We start from the raw sequence: 14,611 nt of genomic DNA, 5'->3' as shown, positions 1-14,611 counted from the left end.
CTAGGCACTGCTCTTGCATATACCTGTTTAGGGACGTGATCTAATATTTCAAGTTAATTTCCTTATTAAAATCAACTTTAACAATGGAAAAAGCTAGATGAGTTTACAGAACATTTAAAGCTTTTCTTTCTTTATAAAAAAAGATTATTTATTTATGTATTTTTAGAGAGTGGAAAGGAAGGAGAAAGAGAAGAAGAGAAACATCAATGTGTGTTTGCCTCTCGTGCACCCCCTCCTAGGTACTTGGTTTACAACACAGGCATGTGCCCAGACTGGGAATCAAACCAGTGACTGTTTGGTTCACAGGCCAGCACTCAATCTACTGAGCCACACCAGCCAGGCTATTTAAAGCTTTTCTTTACTAAAATATTGATTTGATAAGCTAGAATGAATTATACATTTTATAAGGTGTCATGGTAACCGAATTCTTAAATGGTTCATAAGTCTAACTGTATTATAACAAATCTCTAGAGCACAAAATTTGTTTATTTTGAATTTGATTTTAGCATAAACTACTTGAAATCCTTGTTATATATTTTGTGGTTATTTTAAATAGGATCTTTCAAAGTTATTTCTCTACCAACATTTTTCCAATTACCAAGGCTTAAAAGCTAGCCTTAGCTGGTGTGGCTCAATGGATTGAGCAGTGCAAAGTGTCACTGCTTCAATTCCCGGCCAAAGCACATGCCTGAGTTGTGAGCCAGGTCACCAATTGGGGGTGTGCAATAGGCAACCACACACTGATGTTTCTCTCCCTCTCTTTCTCCCTCCCTTCCCCTCTCTATGAATGAATGAATGAATGAATGAATGAATAAAATCTTAAAAAAAATTGAAGGAGTCACTGTTTTGCTCCCTTTCTCATTACCATATCCTGTATCTTGCAAAACACTGTATAGTGGTTTAAAAAACTTGATTTTGGAGTTTATTCCAGACTCTATCATTACCTCTTTAGTGCTGGAAAAGTTACTTCACCTTTCTAAGCCTCATTTTTCTCACCTACAAAATGGTGAAAATAAATACTGTCTCTAGGACTTATGTAAATATTTAATGAGATAGTATTTGTACTACAGCTAAACTTTCTTAATACAGAATTTTAATCAGGTGATTCTGATCAAAGATTCACAGTAGCTGGTAAACTACTTAGTAAATTACTTACAAACATCTCAATCTGACATTTACAACCTTCACTATAATTTATAATCTGCATGTATAATCTATAATTCATTTACTCAATAAATATTGAACACTCACTATATATAGGTGCTAGACTAAAAACTAAGAATATCTTAGTGAATAAGACAAAGTCCATATTCACTAAAAATTTGTTAAATTATTAACACATAATTTAACTTCAGAGTAATACGGGCTAGTAAGAAAAAAAGGGCACTAGGAATCGAGAATGATGGGGTAGGGGCTCTTTCAGACAGAGAAGTTAGGAAAGATGTCTTTGAGGAAGTGACAATGGAGCCAAGATCAGCATAATGTGAAACAGAAGCAGCAAAGATCTACAGGAAAAAACACTCCACAGGGCACAGCAAGTATAAAGGCCCTGAAGAGGAGTTTGGCGTTTAAAAGATAGGAGGTCAGTCTGCTGAGAGTAATAGTGGGCAAATAGAACCTGTCATCAGAGACGACAGGGGAAGGAAGTAAGTGTGTTTGAGAACTTCAAATGTAGAATGAAAAAGACCTGCTGGTGGATTGGATGTGGAGTATTAGAAAAACAAGGAACTCTCTCAAACTTGAGAGAGGTTTTAAAAACTGGATAAATGGTGCTGCCATTTACTGACACAGGAACCCCTGTGGAGAAGCAAGTTTTAGGGAGTTAAGGATGCAAATCAGGAGTTCTACTATCCGAAAGATGGTTAAAAAAAAAACAACAAAAACAAAACACAAGACAAATAATAAAAAAAGAAAAAAAGGACTTCTACTACCCAGGTAAACTATAGTCCATTCTTCAAATAACTCAAATGTTTGTTTTGTATAGAATACTATTTTTACGTTCTTATGAAATCCATCAATCCTTCTAGGTTTAGATCAAACTCTACCTCCTTCCTGAATTCCTTCCTTACTCTAGATAAGTGACTGGGAGATATCGTCTCTCAAAATCTCTGTATGGCCATTCCTATCTTTGTTATACTTTGCAGTGTTTTTTACTTATACTTAACAATCCTATTAGCATTTAAGTGTCTTGAAGGCAGAAAACCTCTCATACTACAATGCATGATGATTATATTTCAAATTTTGAGGGCAGGAGCTACATAGTATATTCCTCTCAAACCCTGTAGTTCCTGGTACACTAGCAGTTCCATGGCAACTATGTAAAAATAAACATACTAAAGAGAACTGTGAAAGGCACATCCATTTTTTTCTTTTGCAAAATTAGAGAGGGAGCATGCAATTTAATACTAGCAGTTTCCATGATTCCTACTTTATTTCCTGTGGTCCTCTCCTAATTGTTTCACCAACATTTTGGATATAAAAATATATTCATTCATATACTAAGCCTCCTTATAGTTTAGGCTCTGTGCCAGGTTCTTAGGATACAAACATGAAGAAGACAAAGCTTCTGCCCTTGTGGAACTCCCATGCTAGCCATGCAGGAAGACATGTAGACAAACCTATGTGACTAGGACTTTACTACAATCACACAGGGTGGGGAAAAGTAGGTTCACAGTTGTTTGTATGGAAAAAAATACAGTAACTAATAAATAATATAAAAATAAACTCCGTGTTTTGTATATTCTCAACTGTAAACCCACTTTTGCCCTATATTATGGCCTCAGATGATTCCTAGCCATACCTTGGAATCATCTGAGGAACTTTTAAAAATTACTGATGCCTAGGCCTACCCCAGAGAATGACTTAGTTAGTATAGGGGAGAGGCCATGCATCTCTATTTTTAAAAAACTATCTAGGAGAGACTAGTGTATTTGAAGCAAAGAGTATTAGATCTAAGAAGGGATATTAGAAGAGAACCCTTCCTCAAAGAGAAATCATTTGAACTGGGTCATTAAGAACAAACAGAAGATAACCAAGAGAAGAGGACAAAATGGAAAGAGAATATTTCAGAAGATGGAGCAGAAGAACATAAGGCAGGTGTACAAAAGATATTCAAATTCCTAGTTAACATTTATTGAGGCCCCACTATGTGTCAGGCACTATGCTAAGTGCTTAACATCCAGTATCTCCTTTGTCCACACAATTTCCTTAGCAGTGTACACAATAAAAAAGGGGCACAATATTATTAACCTTGTGTTTTAAAGGAGAACCTGAGATCTGCAGAGTTCACACAGCTAGCAAGCAGTAGAAGCAGACAGCAGAACCCTTAAAAAGTACTATGTCTCAATGAAGGTGCATTTCAGGAATAACAAGATGGCTGGTATGACCAAAGTACATGTAAAGCATGAAGTAAAAATGCAAAGGCAGATTGCCTAATCCTTGTTCATTTCACATCTGCTTTCTTTAACAGCCATCTTTCCTAATAAATCTTTCCTGACATTACTAACCCCTCTCACTAATCTGCCTTCCTTCTTATAACTGAGATATAGAATAAATGTTTACATTAGATCTTCAAAAAATTTACAGCGTAACCTTTCAGGTAGGATGTGGGATACTGCAGCAGGCCAACACTCCCACAACTAGAAAAAACTAGATAAATTGCAGTTGTGTTGCTGTAGGCATGGGATAGCTGCAGAAGCAATGAGGACTTGATGAACCACAGTTCCAGTGGGAGAGTCCTGAGGTGAGCTGACGCTTTGTAGCCATTTTCTTTCCTGAGCCCATTTGCTATTCAGGCTGAGGATCCAGTGTATTTCATACAGAGATTTTACTGGGGTAAGAGAAATGAAAAAAGCTTCTGGTGGTTTCCTTGGGGCTAGCTTGGTGGACTGGAAACTAGACAAACTGAAAACAAATGTTTTTCCCCCACAGAACATTTGCTGAGTTCTGGGACAGTGTAGGAAGCTGGGTGGAAAGGTAGGGAAATCTCCCAGAGTTGCATGGGTCTTAAGATATAAAGTCCCATGAAAGGAGAAGCAAACAAACATTTCCCCTTCACGGCATTTGTCATATTTTAAAGCTATGTGGGGCAGAAGACTAAAGCTAACATGGTAGCCGCCAGCTATATGCAATTATTCAGCAATTAAAATATGCTAATCCAAAGACTTACTACAAAAAAAAAGGGGGGGTAAAAGATCTCATTAACATATTTTATATTGATATATTGGCACATATTTTAGAAATACTAGGTTAAAGAAGATATTGCTAAAATTAATTCCACCTAATTCTTGGTAATTTATTTAATGTATCATTTCCTTTATCATTATAAAGCCTCTGCCATCATCGTCTCGTTACCTTTTTGTCCTGAAATCTATTTTGTCTGACACAAGCACAGCTACACCCACTTTTCTCTGGATGCCATTTGCTTGCAGCATCATTTTCCAGCCCTTCATTTTTCTAAATATTTTACTTAATGTTGCTATTACAAAACTTCCCATTACATATGAGGCCCACATTATATTTCTGTCAGGCAATGCTGATGTAAAACAACCAATAAAAAAAATGCAAAAGGGTGTGTATAGTTGAAAATCCAATAAATAAATTAAAATGAAATTTAAAATGCATCTCACTTGAGTCCATTACAGTGAAATATATTATTTTTGGTAACAGTCCCTGACCTATTATATCTAAGATACACTCAAAACAGGATTCTAGTGAATTTAATATTAAACTATGGGGGTCATACATAAAATCTGAGTTTTCTGCACTCTTTTTTTGGGAGGAAAGGAAGGGGGGAAAAGTAAGATACACTGAATAAATGCCAAGCACAGCTGAGCACTGCAGAATATTTTGTTACATTTAACTGCAAAACAACTCTGTTAACAACCATCTTAACTTACGGTCTGCATGGTCAGAAATTCTCCAACTGTGTCCACATCAGCCTGTTTTTCTCTTCAGCAACAGGCCCAGACCCACCTATAATTCTGTCTTTCTCACATCTCCTCTGCCTCTAGTCCTGTCCACTTATGAGTCCTGGCAATGACTCCAGACCTAACTAACAAAGCATACTACATGAGCCAGATAGACTAGTGGGTAGTCTAGTGAGTAATATTAACACACTGGGATTTCATGTAATACAACATGTTCGTAAGTAAGCAGTTTCATGTAAGTATTGCCTACTGCTTGTATAAGCATTGTATAAACCAATATAATATGTAATTATTTGCATCAAAAGATCCTTTAAATAACTATGGTGTAATATCAGCCATTATTGATACACTGAATTAGGCATGTCCATTACAATCTAAAATGAACTTTGGGTACAAGGGACAGGATATTATAGATGTAAATCATTTCCCTCTTATAAGTAGGTGCTGAAATCAAGTAAGAGGCTTCAAATATCATAGTTGCTAGTAAAAAATGGAGTTTGCATAACAGGATGAGTCACCACAAAAGTAGTCAAAGAACATATATGTATAACCCATGGACATAGACATTGTGGTGATGGCCAGAGGAAGAGGGAGTGGAGGCTGGGAGGAGGGGGCAAAGGACAGGGGGAAATGGGGACATCTACAATAATGTCAACAATAAAAATAAAGAAAAGAATTTAAATTACAAATTTAAATTAAAATCTCCAAGGTACAGTTTGTGAAGCGTAGGACCCTGACAGCAGCATCAGAGTCACCTGGGAACTTATAGGAAATGTAACTGAAAGGGCCCCTCAACAGTCCTATTGCACATCCTACTGAATCAGAAACTCATGGAGGGGAAGGGACTTAGCATTCTGGGTTTGTTTTGTTTTGTTTTTTCCAACAAGTTCTCTAATAATACTGAAACAGGCTAAAGTTTGAGAACCAATGCTCTAAGAATATAGGGACTATAGTTTTTACTTGCTTTAGAAATGGTTGTGTGTAAACATACATGACAAATACATATGGGCAACACTCAAAAACAAATGACAGCTCTCATCTGTTTCTCTTCATTGTCTTATTTTAGATATGGATTGAAATATTTCCAATATAAGATAAAAACACATATTTACCAAGAGCTTTTCCTGCGGCAATTCTTGTCAAAAACTGACATATATATACAGTTCTTAATTGATAAGCTGTTAGACTGGATAATCCATGAATAATAGCTGAAAAAGAAAAAAGTGAATTTTATTAAAACATTAAAAAAACCCTTGCTCTGACTTGTGTGGCTCAGTTGGTTGGGTGTTGTCCTGAAAAGCGAAAGGGTATCCATTTGATTCTGGTCAGGGCACATGCCTGGGTTGGGGCTGGTCCTCGGTTGTGGTGCATGTGAGAGTCAACATATTGATGTTTCTCTCCCTCTTTTTCTCCCTACCTTCCCCCACTCTAAATAAAAAAAATAAAATCTTAAAAACAAATAAAAGAGTCTCCGCTAGCCTTGCAACCAGGGGAGCAATGGGCAGAGGAAGCCCCTCCTGGGCTAATCCCCTGATCCTGTCTCCAAAGCCCTATTTTCTCTGACTCTTCACTGAGCTAACAGCAGCCCCGCCGAAGCTCAGTTCTTTCCTATAACATTTCCTGAGAGACAAGGCGGTTCCACCTAGGCTCTCTCCTGTTCTAAGTTCTCCCTGTTTCACTGTCCCCAGCTTTAATAAACATACTCTCAAAAATAAAAAAAAAAATCAGAACAAGAAGACAGCAATAAACACTTATAAAATAAAGCTGGTGTTTCACAAGTAGAACAATAAATATTTAAAACTACTTTCACAGGTAGCACTTAACAAAAAGGGAACTACAGATCCAAATAATAAAATGTGTCAAGTCACTATCTGGAAGCTTATTTTATACCTTTAAATTCATAATATTATAGAAAATATTTTATATTATTTCTGTCAAGGTTTCAGTTAAGTGAGTCTGTTCAGTTTCAAAGATTTATTTTATTTTAAGACTTTATTTATTTATTTTTTTTTAGAGAGAAGGGAAGGGAGGGAGAAAGAGAGGGAGAGAAACATGAATGTGTGGTTGCCTCTCATGCATCCCCCACTGGGGACTTGGCCTGCAACCCAGGCATGGGTCCTGACTGGGAACCAAACCGGCGACCCTTTGGTTCACAGGCCTGTGCTGAATCCACTGAGCTACACCAGCCAGGGCTCAAAACTTTATTTTAAAAATATTTATTTATACTAATCTCCCAAATATCTGACCAGATGTTATGTTAGACAGTGAGTATATACAATGGCAAGTAAACCATAATTCTGGACCATGTAGCAATGAAAGATAAATGACTGAACAACTAAAGTAAAAATGTGGGGGAAACTGAAAAAGATAAGTATAGAATTCTACAGAAGCATATAACAAAGAAATGTTATATCAGGGAAGTCTTCTCTGAGGAAACAATGTTTAAGACCTAAAGGTGCCATTATATAATACTTCACCTAGGACTGACTTGGTAAATATAAAAACCAAAAAGCAATTTGGCAGGCACTAAGCAGATAAAACAAATAAATACATTTCCTCAATTCTAAACTGCCATAATCTTATAACATACTAGCAATTATCTGTGGGGAGGGGAGGAGTGTGCAAATATAGCCACTCAAATAGGATATTAAATAGGATTAAATAAATATTAAGATATTAAATAGGATTCAAAAACAGCACACAATTTAAATAAAATTTAAACACAATTCATTCAATATTTCCTGAACATCTACTTCTAGCCAATATTAGGAACTGATGACTGAATGGTAAGATAGCCAGCTGGTTCCTGTCCTTCACCTGGTTTTAGTCTAAAACAGCACAAATTAAACTACACACCATCGTCTTTCTGCACAAGGAAAACCTACTCTAATTGAACCTAGCTACCTGCTTCCCCCATACCTGTACCAAACACTGCTGGCAGAAAAATGCATTAGGGAGGATCCAATAACTAGCAACAATAACAACTATATTTAAGCACGTGTTCTTAAGTACTTTATACCAGTGGTTTTCAACTGGGGGTGATTCCGTCTCTTAGAAAACATTTAGTGTGACAATAAACTCACAATTATCAATTATGGAACCTAAAATAACAAAAACAAAGCAAACTAGAACAGGAACAGAATCACAGAAATGGAGATCACGTGGAGGGTTATCAGCGGGGAGTGGGTAGAATGTGGAAAAAGGCACAGGGAGTAAGAAGCATAATTGGTAGATGACAGGAGGACTTAAGAGTAGTATAGGAAATGGAGAAGCCAAAGAACTATATGTATGACCCATGGACATGAACTAAGGGGGGGGGGGGTTGCAATGCTGGAGGGAATGGGAGTGCTGGGTGGAGGGAGCTGTAAAAAAATGGGGTAGCTGTAAGAGCATAATCAATAATAATATACTTAAAAAAACATTTAGCAATGTCTGGAGCCTTTTGGGTTGTCATGGGTGGAAGGGGCTGCTAATGGCACCCACTGGGTGAGGTCAGAAGTGCTACTAAATATTCTACAATGCACTGGGGCACCTGCATCCCCCCATGCACCTCCACCTCATGCACACACAAAACAAAGAATTATGAGGAGCAAAATGTCAACAGTGCTGAGGTTGAGAAACCTTGCTTTACACATATCCGTTCATTTGGTTCTCTCAACAGCCCTGTGAGGTCATTACTACTATTACCACCATTTTACAAGTTAGGAAATTGAGGTACCAAGACGGTAAGTACTTGCTTCATGCCTTACAGCTATAAAGTAGCAGGACCAGGAATCAAATTCAGACAATTTACTCTGGAGTTCATATTCTTAATCACTACCCTGCAGTCCACAGTGCTTCCCATGGTAGGAGACAGGTTAGAAATAAGAATCTGGAAAAGGTGTCATCTGACAGGTGTGAGAACAATTCTGGGTTGGAATGAAAGAGCTAAGAATTTTCTAAAAAGCATCAAGTTGTACATTTTTTTACAATCATGAAGTATAATAAATGAAGTTCTACAGATGGGATAAGATGAGTCCCTTCAGTCAAAAATGGAATACAGAGACAAAATGATGTTCACAATTTGCTTACCTTCCACTGATTAGAACTGTAACTTGAAAAACAGTTCCCTTTCTCTGGGATTCTGTGCCCTTAACCTGAATAAAATTGAAGTAGCCTATATTATTTCTCTGGTCTTGAGCTAGAACCTTGAAAGGGGTTTTTATGTTTTTCATAAATTTATTTCTTAGAATGGTTTTAAATTTACAGAATTATTGTGAAAAACAATAGAGGTGCCATATACCCTCTAGTTTCTCCTATTATTTTTTAAAAGATTTTATTTACTTATTGTTAGAGGGGAAAGGAGGGAGAAAGAGAGGGAGAGAAACATCAATTGGTTGTCTCCTGCATGCCTCTGAATGGGGACCTGGCCCACAACCCAGGCATGTGCCCTAACTGGGAATCGAACCAGCAACCTTTCAGTTTGAAGGCTGGTGCTCAATCCACTGAGCCATACCAGCCAGGGCAGTCTCCCCTATTATTAACATCTTATATTAGTTTGGCATATGTTAATGAACTGACATCGATGCACTAACTAAAGTTCACACTTTATGCATATTTTCTTAGTCTTTACAATGCCCTTTTTCTGCAAGATTCCATCCATCTAAGGCACCACATTACATTTAGTCATTAGACTTCCTTTGGTTTTGATGACCTTGATGGTTTTGAGAATTGTATTGGGATATGTCTGATTTTTTACCCCTCATGATTAGACTGGAGTTAAGGGGTTTGGGGAGGAAAACCACAGAGGTAAAGTTCCATTTTCATCATATCATATCAAGTGTACATACTACCAACTATCACTGATAAGGCTGACCTTGACTAACCTGAGTGAGGTAGAGTTTGTCAGGTTTCTTTATTGTATACTCTTTCTTCCCCTTCTCATCCTGTACTCTTCAGAAGAAAGTCCCTATGTAAAGCCCCCAATTAAGAAATTGGTGGTCATGCTCTACCTCCTTGATGACAGGGTAGCTGCATAGATTACCTGAAATTCTTCATGGGAGATTTGCCTCTTCTCCTACTTATTTAATTATGCCATCATTTATTTACATCTGTATGGATTCATGGATATTTATTTTATACTTTGGGTTATAATCTAATACTTTTTATTTTCTTGTCCATGTTGTTTCAGCTTTAGCTATTGGGGAGCTCTTGCACTCAGTATCCCCACTGATGTGGGTATTTTTGTTTTGTCTTTAGCACTTCCTTACTTTCTGGCACAAAAATACCCCAGGTTCATCTTGTACATTTCCTGTCCCAGTACTATAATCAGGCCATTTCTCCAAAGAGCTCTGGTTCCCCTTATGGATAAATAGTATTGGGAACCAAGACTTGAGAGGTAGGTGTACTTGTTGATACGAGGGGTACACTGAGTCTATAAATTTCCATCTAACAGAACAAGGGAATTAATGAGTATAGTACCTGGGTCCATACATTTATAAAAATATGCATATGGCCCTGGCTGGTGAGGCTCAATGGGCTGAGTGTTGGACTGCAAACAGAAAGGTTGCCTGTTTCATTGTCAGTTAGGGCACATGTCTCAGTTGCAGGCCAAGTCCCTTGTTGGGGGCATGTGAGAGACAATGATCCATGTTTCTTCCACACATCAATGTTTCTCTCTCTCCCTTTCTCCTTCCCTTTCCTTTCTCAAAAAATAAATAAAATCTTTAACAAAATAGTCACCTTTAAGTGAAAAAACAAGCAAGCAAAATATAACTAGAGACATTGAAATTAAGAACAATCTGACAGTAACCAGAGAGGAAGTGGGAGGGGATAAAGGGGGGAAAAGGGGAGGGGTTTTCAGGAACGTGTATAAAGGACACATGGACAAAACCAAAGTGGGGTGGGATCAAAGGTGGGAAGTGGGGATGGCTGTGGTGGGTGAGAGTGGCATGGGGGGAAAATGGAGATAAGTGTACGTCAACAACAATAAAACAAATGTGGAGAAAAAATGAAATCAATAAAATAAAATTATCCTCTGGTGAGGATTTAAAAAATATGCAGATGTATTTCTATATTTAGCCATCAATACCTATTTTAAGCTAAATGAGCTCATGCTGATGTTTCTAACTGAAATTCATCACCACATAGATAATTCTAGCCTCCTCCCCAAAGAGGACTTTTTAATAATCCTAATTATGGTGCACTGGCTTCATTCCAGGACTTAACTTTCTTGAGTTAAATTAATGATTCTAGTGGTATCTGTGACACAGTAAGAGGAAAGATTCTTGTATTGGATGATAGGGCATGGGTGTAGAATACCCCTTAAAAGGGGTTAAAAGCTATCAATATTTTAGGTTGCTTAACTAGTTTACTTCTCTATACACTATTTGCCTAACTCATGGGATTGACATGAAGATGAACTGTGTCAATATGGTTTTCTTAAGTATTTCTATTTAATATTATCCTGGGGCTGCATTCAGCTGCAATAAGTTGAATGCCAATTCTGCAATAAATACTAGAGCATCTGTAACTGCATAGAAACTTCATTTCTTTAATATGACCTTTTCTCCTTTCCTTCTTTGTGATTCAAACTGGCCTCACTCCCCTAGAAGTGTTGCAGATGTGGCTGCTGTGTCACATTTTCTATCATTAGGTGGCGTACACTCAGCGTTCTGGCTGGGGTCTGGATGATGGACATCTGACACTTGGAGACAAAATATAAAACTGGCCTCACCCAGCATCCTGACTCACCTGCCTTCTTCTCCCTTAATAATTAAGCCCTCCGGACAGTGAGGTTCTGGCTGGCATCACACAATCTTAGGAATCTATCATGTGTCTGACATCAGAACCAGATGCACTGATCAGCGACCCCTACCCCAGCACTTACCAAACAAGAGAGACCACAACCCTGACTCCGTTAGTCACCTTGATTAATAATGACCCATGGCTTGGAAGCTATTGGGAAGCCAGGTATTGGAGCATTAGCTCATCTGCCTTTTGGCTTGGACCACTTTCTAAAAACAAACCCCTACTTTACTTTTCTTGCTGCAAACTTCTGTTCATGTCTTACTGGGCTTTGATACAAGCAGGCAAACGGACTCCCTAGTATGGTAACGCATCTTTCTGTTACCATTCAAAACGCCAGTGCAGTCTTCTCTATGGACCTATGTCTTTATTCATCATTTACGGGTTGTAAATGTCTAGGCAGTAAATTTCATTGACTGTTACTATTATTCTGAAGTCTACAATACTGAGTAGCAGGCCAAATGCGGTTTCAGTAGCTCACAGATTAACAGAAAACACTGAGGCCTAGATCACTTGGAGACCACAATGACTGTTGACTAACTGCCATTAGAGAAACACCTGAGTCGAAAGAAAAACATTATGCCAACAAAGACAAAAGGAATTGGACATTGGGTTAGGCGCGATTTTGTACACTGGAACTCATTTAATCTTGTATCAACTCTAAACGGGGTCTTATTGTCACTTTTATCAGAAAAATTTAGAATCGGAGAAAAACTGAGGAGCTGACAATAGGCGGATGCGAAATTCCAGCGAACAGTTCAATCATGCCCTCTGCGCCTCTGCTTTTCAGCCGATCCTTCAGGGGGTGAGTTCCGCAAACTAGGCCTCCGCCGTCCGCCCACCGCGTACGGAGCACTCACCCTCCGCGCTGTCGCGCGTTCGGTGGAAGTCCTCGGAGCGGTCGTCGCGGAAGGCTCGGCAGAGAGAGAGGCAGAGGAAATCCAGCATCCAGCCGCCAGCTACCGCCTCAGCCTCCGCCACCAAGCCCACATCCTTCTCTTCCTCCGGGGCCCCCATCTCAGCCTGACACTCGAACAGCTCCTGGCATTCGAACGACTCCTCATTATCTTTCGCCCTTTCCCACAGAAGTTCATCCGAGGGCCCCGCATCCTCCCCGTCCGCACGCCCCCGGGAGCAGGGAGACCCTCCGCCACTACACGCCGCCATGTTCCACCACAAGCGCGGTTTTGCTATTTTGAACTCCGGGCGACAATTGGCTTGCGCCGTAGGGCGGGGGTGGTGCCACCGCCGGCTTTTCCGCAGAGGATTCACCAATCACACCTCCCAGGGTGGGCTAGCGTCTCGACCCTGACTTTTGATTGGCTTAGACTTGTCTTGCCTCCAGAAGTTAATTTCCTGTCACTATAGCGCCAGGCTTTTTTGGTAAACTAGGTAAGTCTAGATTGGGAGCGGAGAGAGACACCTAAGAGATAAGTGATTGGAACAGACTCTATTATTCAAGCGTAACACTTTAGATCTTGGTATTCACCTAATACACTACTACGGGAACACAAACCAAAACTGTTACAACTGTTTTACATTCGTGCGCCTCCAACCTTAATGTGCATAAGAATAACTTCCGGGACTTGTTAAACACAAGCGCTGGGCTTCACTCAAGAATCAGTTCTATAGGTCTGGATTCCGTCCCCGAATTGGCAAATCTAACAAGTTCCCAGGAGATGTTGAGGCGGCTTGTCAGGGGACTATATTTTGATAATCACTACTCTAGAATAGAAATAAGCTATACAATGCAGCTTATTCTGAACTTTGAAATTTATCTACAACTTGGTGGTGGTGGGGAGGAATTTGGTTATATTATGTTTGTTTATGTAGGTGATAGTACATGAGTGTATTCACTTTATGAAAATTCACTGAACGTGATTTATACACTTTTCAAAGTGTCATATTTGAATAAAAAGTTTACCTTTAAAACCTTACTGTTTATAACACAGCCAACATTATCAAAGCCTTTATGTGTTTTAAATTTACACATTATTGCCTTAAGGCCATAGTTTAAATGTTGAGTCATTAAAGCACTTTATTATAGCCATTAAGAAGTCTTAGGCTGGGTCCTGGCCTGGTAGCTCTGTTGGTTGGAGCATTGTCCCCATACACCGAGGTTGCAGGTTCAGTCATGGTCAGGGTGTAACAGGGTGCAGCCAAGAGGGGGGGCCCAAATAGGGATTTGGAATGGGGTCCAGAACTCAGGGTGTCCAGGAAATATTAGGATGTTTTCACCGCCCCCCGGCCCCCACCTCCCAGGTGTAGGTTGGGGGAAGGGACAAACAGAGCAAGGCCATTGAGAGCTGTTTTGTACAGCAACAGCTTTGCAGCTAATCCATGGCATGGCCATTTAGCATACCTATAGCCTTTGGCTGGTCACTTAAATATGCTAAATAGCTGTGGCCAAGCTCTGGGCCTTGGGGATGGAAAGGGACCCCCCCAGATGTGACTGAGGGCAGGTCCCCTGAGTTACAGTGCCTGCGTGGGAGCTGGGAGAAGATTGGCTCCATGACATGGGGCCACACCTGCCCAGACCCACGATGGCAGCCAGAAAAGATGGAAAGGACGGGAGATTGAGGGCAAGTGTGGCCAAGTGTAGAAGGAGTTGGAAATGGGGCTGCAGAGGAAGATTGGCTTGGGGATTTAAACCCAGACACGGCAGCCATTGAGGAGAGAACCACTCGGTCTTTAGCAGAGTGGGGACTCCCGCAGCCCTGCGAAAGAGAATCGCCACTTGGCTTTAGCAGAGAATCGCCACTTGGCTTTGGCGGAGTGGCGACCCCCCTCCTTGCAGCCACTGGGGAGAACCACTCGGCTTTGCCAGAGTGGAGACTCCTGCAGCCATTGTGCAGGGAGGACTATGCGGCTGGAGCAGTGGAGAGAAAACCATGTGA

At 39.8% G+C, this 14,611-nt stretch overlaps 1 protein-coding gene and 1 non-coding gene across 3 annotated transcripts in view; one reads left to right on the top strand and one right to left on the bottom strand.

Annotated features, from left to right (window-relative positions):
* Positions 1-12,915, bottom strand: part of TERF1 (telomeric repeat binding factor 1) — a 43,629-nt gene extending 30,714 nt beyond the window's left edge. For both annotated transcript variants that reach the window (XM_028518241.2, XM_036031023.1), the window contains exons 1-2: positions 12,575-12,915; positions 6,041-6,136 (exon numbers count right to left, since the gene is read on the bottom strand). In XM_028518241.2, the coding sequence (XP_028374042.1) occupies positions 6,041-6,136; positions 12,575-12,881 (403 nt within the window). In that variant the 5' untranslated portion in view covers positions 12,882-12,915. The remainder of the gene's footprint in view (positions 1-6,040; positions 6,137-12,574) is intronic.
* LOC114502200 lies at positions 11,508-11,574 on the top strand. Its single transcript, XR_003685047.1, has one exon. It is a non-coding gene; the product is annotated as a small nucleolar RNA SNORA17 (small nucleolar RNA).
* Positions 12,916-14,611: the final 1,696 nt, after the last annotated feature.

Source organism: Phyllostomus discolor, chromosome 7 (genome assembly GCF_004126475.2).
Source record: "Phyllostomus discolor isolate MPI-MPIP mPhyDis1 chromosome 7, mPhyDis1.pri.v3, whole genome shotgun sequence".
Taxonomy (NCBI): domain Eukaryota; kingdom Metazoa; phylum Chordata; class Mammalia; order Chiroptera; family Phyllostomidae; genus Phyllostomus; species Phyllostomus discolor.
Note: the sequence above shows the minus strand (reverse complement) of the source record. Positions and strands in the feature narration are given on the sequence as shown.